The sequence below is a fragment of the Lolium perenne genome, chromosome 5 (genome assembly GCF_019359855.2).
Source record: "Lolium perenne isolate Kyuss_39 chromosome 5, Kyuss_2.0, whole genome shotgun sequence".
Lineage (NCBI taxonomy): Eukaryota > Viridiplantae > Streptophyta > Magnoliopsida > Poales > Poaceae > Lolium > Lolium perenne.
In genome coordinates, this window is record NC_067248.2 from 136,704,612 (window position 1) to 136,708,570 (window position 3,959).

General features: G+C 50.3%; 1 protein-coding gene across 1 annotated transcript; it reads right to left on the bottom strand.

The window, feature by feature from the left end:
- Nucleotides 1–1,535: 1,535 nt before the first annotated feature.
- On the bottom strand, nt 1,536–3,365 carry LOC127300008 (NAC domain-containing protein 45). The gene is made up of 3 exons (XM_051330071.2): nt 3,039–3,365; nt 2,652–2,944; nt 1,536–2,521 (listed from the first exon to the last, which is right to left on the bottom strand). Exons 1-3 carry the CDS (start codon nt 3,244–3,246, stop codon nt 1,769–1,771), a joined length of 1,254 nt encoding a protein of 417 aa, XP_051186031.1. The 5' UTR covers nt 3,247–3,365; the 3' UTR covers nt 1,536–1,768.
- Between the last annotated feature and the right edge of the window lie 594 nt (nt 3,366–3,959).

Below are 3,959 nucleotides of genomic sequence, written 5' to 3' on the forward strand. Positions count from 1 at the left end.
TGGTTAATCTTTGCAGTTTAAGTTAATGACCTCCCCTGATGGAGCTGTCATACACCTGTCGTCCCACGTGGCCTGCGTGCATGCACGCGCCGTCCAACATGTACACGTGCCTTTCTGCTGACGAACGCTCCAGCTGGTGCCAGCCTGTACAAGGCCGAGGCCGCTCCCGAATCCTGACTTGCGCGCCAAGAATACCAACTAGCTAGCTTGGTTGCACTGGTTCTTAATTCTTGCCACACGAGAAGTCACGGTATCTGGAAGAACAATTCCTTGACATTCAGAGTACTTGCGTCGTTAGCGCTTAGTACTATTCTAGTCTTTGCTTTCTGCCTATCACAAGCTAGCTGAGAACCATACTGAACGTACGTACACTAGCTAGCTTGGTGGACTATTCCTATTTTTAGCAAGTAGAGATCCGCATTTGTTAATTTGGACGATCGAGAAGCGAAAACAAGGACACGACCGGCCAGCACAATCAAGATTCAACAATGACAGCTCTTGCATGGCCGAGGTTCTAAGAATAGTTAAGAAAGAGCCACCATATTCATATCCACAACTGCCATCGAAACCCTAAAGAAAGAAATTTGCAAAACTAACTTGCTAGTTGCTGCAAATGCAATCTAAATCAATGGTAAGACAAAGATCCATCTGATCAGATTATTAAGATTCTTCACGCAAGTACAACAATGATAGTACACAGATTTTTTTTTTTTTGAAAAAAATGGAATTATAACACGTGCATACATATCCATAAGGGCGGTGAGGAAGGGGGGGGGGGGGAGGGGGTCCATGTTCCTGTGGCCTTGAGTCTACGTCGAGTCATAAGGGAAGGGGGTGTTTGTGGCCTTGAGTCTCGTAAGGAAAGGGGGGGGGGGGGGGGGGGTCACGGAGCTGCCAGCTGGCGACTGAAACACCGAAGGCCACGCTGCCATCCCCACTTGGCAGCTGGAGGTGCAAACACCGAAGGCCGCCACGCTGCCATCCCCAATTGGCTTCTGCCAACGCAAACACCGAAGGCCGCCGCACTGCCATCCCACTTTCCAGCTGGCAGACGCAGACACCAAAGGCCACCGCACTGCCACCCACACTTGCCAGCTTGTGGCGCAAACACCGAAGGCCGTCGCGATGCCACCCCCGCTTGCCAGGCGACACATACACCAAAGGCCGCCGCGCTATATTAATTACACGCTGGGGGGTGTGTTGCCGCCGCGCTGTATTAACTACCGTCCAATCTTTTCTATCGTCCAATCTTTTCTATCATGGCTATGAATGCCACCATTAATTCGAGAAATAGCTATATATTTCTAAGTCGACTGATAATTGTCCAGCCCCATTTCACATTCGTAAATTATCTAGAATTTTCATAAATTTCCATTATAGTTTTAGGTTTTAAGCTAGATCGACATCAGATCATGGTCCTCGTCTTAAAACACTTCATACGGTATCACAATACATACTTCATAATATTGCATTTTTAGCTAGGTTAACTGCAATTTAGATGACCCAGACTTACAAAAAAAGACTTGAGAATTGAATTAGCATAACTTGCAATTATATATTTCCATCCATAACGACCAACAAAGACAATAATAGCTAAATAAACAACACAATTAACTCACAACAAATGGTATGTCCTTTTTTCACAAAATCTAAAATGGATGAACAGTATCTCTCTCGCTATCTCTCCCATGTAATCAGCAATCTAAGCACGAAGCAACCAACCAACAAAACTGCCACAGGACTAAAATCAGTGCACATACGATCAGTATCAGTATGGCCGAGCGCCAAAATTCTTAGCAGCAGCTGATTGTCGATTCATGGTGGCAGCAGCATAATTTCCATACGGAAATTGACCGTCGTCGACGTAGCTCCCAAGGTTCTTCTGCTGCGGCGGAACACTGGTATTTGGCAGACCCGTCAGCGGCGCACCGAAGTTTGGGAAGCCGATGGCACCTCCTAGAGCTCTCACCATGATCGCCTGCTGGTCCTGCTGGTTAACGTCGTAGCTTCTTCCCATAATCCCATACGACGGCGCCGTATTAAGCATGTGCTGCCAGGAGGCGCCGAGGTCGCTGTCGCCCCTTATTGCCGGGACTGAGCTGGCCATGGTGTCGGCGGCCAGTGCCACCGCCTGCATGTTGCTTGGCGCGTTGGTCAAGCTGTAGTTAGGCATGGCGTTGAAGGTTCCAGCTGTAGTAGGAACGGTATAGTAGTAGTCCGCGTTGTACGACGGCGCGACGGCGTTGGTGTTGCTGTTGGTGGTGGTGGTGATGGTCGTCGTCGCGTTGGCCGGCAGCTGGTCGCTTGTGTACTCGTTGGAGTTGTTGTAGTAGAGCGGGTCAACAGTGAACATGGAGTCGATGAAGTCATCGGTGCCGTCGCCGGCGCCGTCGACGACCGAGCTAGCGTTCGGCGTCGTCACAGCGGAGTAGGAACATTCGACGTCCGCGGCGGCGGCCGTCTTGGTCGTCGTCTTGGCCTCCGGCTTCTTGTTGAACACCTTGCAGACGACCCATTCGTCCTGGCGCCGCCGAACAAGCACAGAATATATAATCATATCAGATCAATTCACGATCCGAATTCATGTTCAGAAGTTAACTCATATAGATCTAATTAAGATTCTTCATAATCAAACGAGAATAGATCGATACCTTGTGCTTCTGCATGGTTTGCTCCCTGGACCTCCCTTCGAGGCGGAACTCGTGCATGACCCAGTCGGACTTGGCTCCCCGGGGCGCCCTGCCCGTGTAGAACACCAGCGTCTTCTTCATCCCCACCAGCTCGTTGCCTCTGCCGCCGCCGCGGGGCTTGTAGATCTCCCTGTCTTTGCCGGTGGCCTTCCAGTAGCCCTCCCTGGTGGCGCGGTTGGCCCGACTCCCCGTCGGGTACTTGAGGTCCTTGCGCACAAAGAAATACCACTCCTTCTCCCCCATCGGCGCCATGCCTTCTCATGATTGAACAAGAATATATCATCGGCTAAGATGTTCAACTTCAACTACGCATCAAAAAGAAGAAGGCAACGTAGATGAACTAATTACCTGGGAGATCTCGTGGCTCGCAGCTGTTGAGGTCGACCTCGCCGACGGCGTCGGGGGAGAATTTATAATTTTCGAACTTGGGGAGGAGGTAGCTCCTGATTATCTCCTCGTCCGTTGGGTGGAACCTGAACCCGGGAGGCAGCTTCAGCCGGCCGCGGCGGTCGCGCCCGCCTTGCTCCGACGCCCTTGCTTCCATGCTCTCCGCCATGCTTGCCTGCTCTCGATCAAACGAAAGCACTAGCCGAGATCGGATGGAAGAAGAAGATGAAGCCTGCTCGCTTGCTTGGGTGCACAAGAAGAAGAAGGCTAGGTGTGAAGATGGGAAATGGGGATAGGAAGGAGATGAGGGCCGGGGGAGCCAGAGGCCAACTTTTATAATGTTTCCAGAGACCTTTTCCAAGGCTTCGGAGGGGCCAGGTCCACAGAGCCTTGCCTAGGAAGGAACTCTTCACTCGGTTTTATTTATCATCTAAGATTTAGGAGTGATTAATTAGGGACATTAATCTACTGATTAATTGCGGTGTACAGCTTTAATGCGCCATATCTTGCCAGTGCTGGTGACAGCTAGTACTGGGGAGAGTGGGGTTGCAAATTAAACTGACCGAGCGGAGGCTTGCTCGGTAGGCCACGTACTTGACTTTCTTTCTTTGTTTGCTGGGGAAGATACAATTCAGACACTGTTCTAGCTAGCAGATATTTGCGGCAAAAAAGTTGCTTCTGTCCTTGCCTGATCAAGAGTTTGGGGATGCGTTTTCTTCGTGCCGCGACTCCCCAGCCACGTCCCCAAACGCGGCCTCCAAACATAAATTCAAATACTTCACATTCAAAAAAGATTGTTTCCGCTGAAGTCGTCACGATAGAAGTAGATGCGATCAATGTACTGGACGCACGATCATATTACAAACCGGTGGTGCTAGCTAA

Bases quoted from the DNA above. Each gene is read 5' to 3' on its own strand.
- LOC127300008 (XM_051330071.2), bottom strand. From the start codon at position 3,246: ATGGCGGAGAGCATGGAAGCAAGGGCGTCGGAGCAAGGCGGGCGCGAC. The intron at 2,945-3,038 runs GTAATTAGTTCA...AATCATGAGAAG, and splicing joins CGAGCCACGAGATCTCCCAG to GCATGGCGCCGATGGGGGAG. The intron at 2,522-2,651 runs GTATCGATCTAT...CGGCGGCGCCAG, and splicing joins AAACCATGCAGAAGCACAAG to GACGAATGGGTCGTCTGCAA.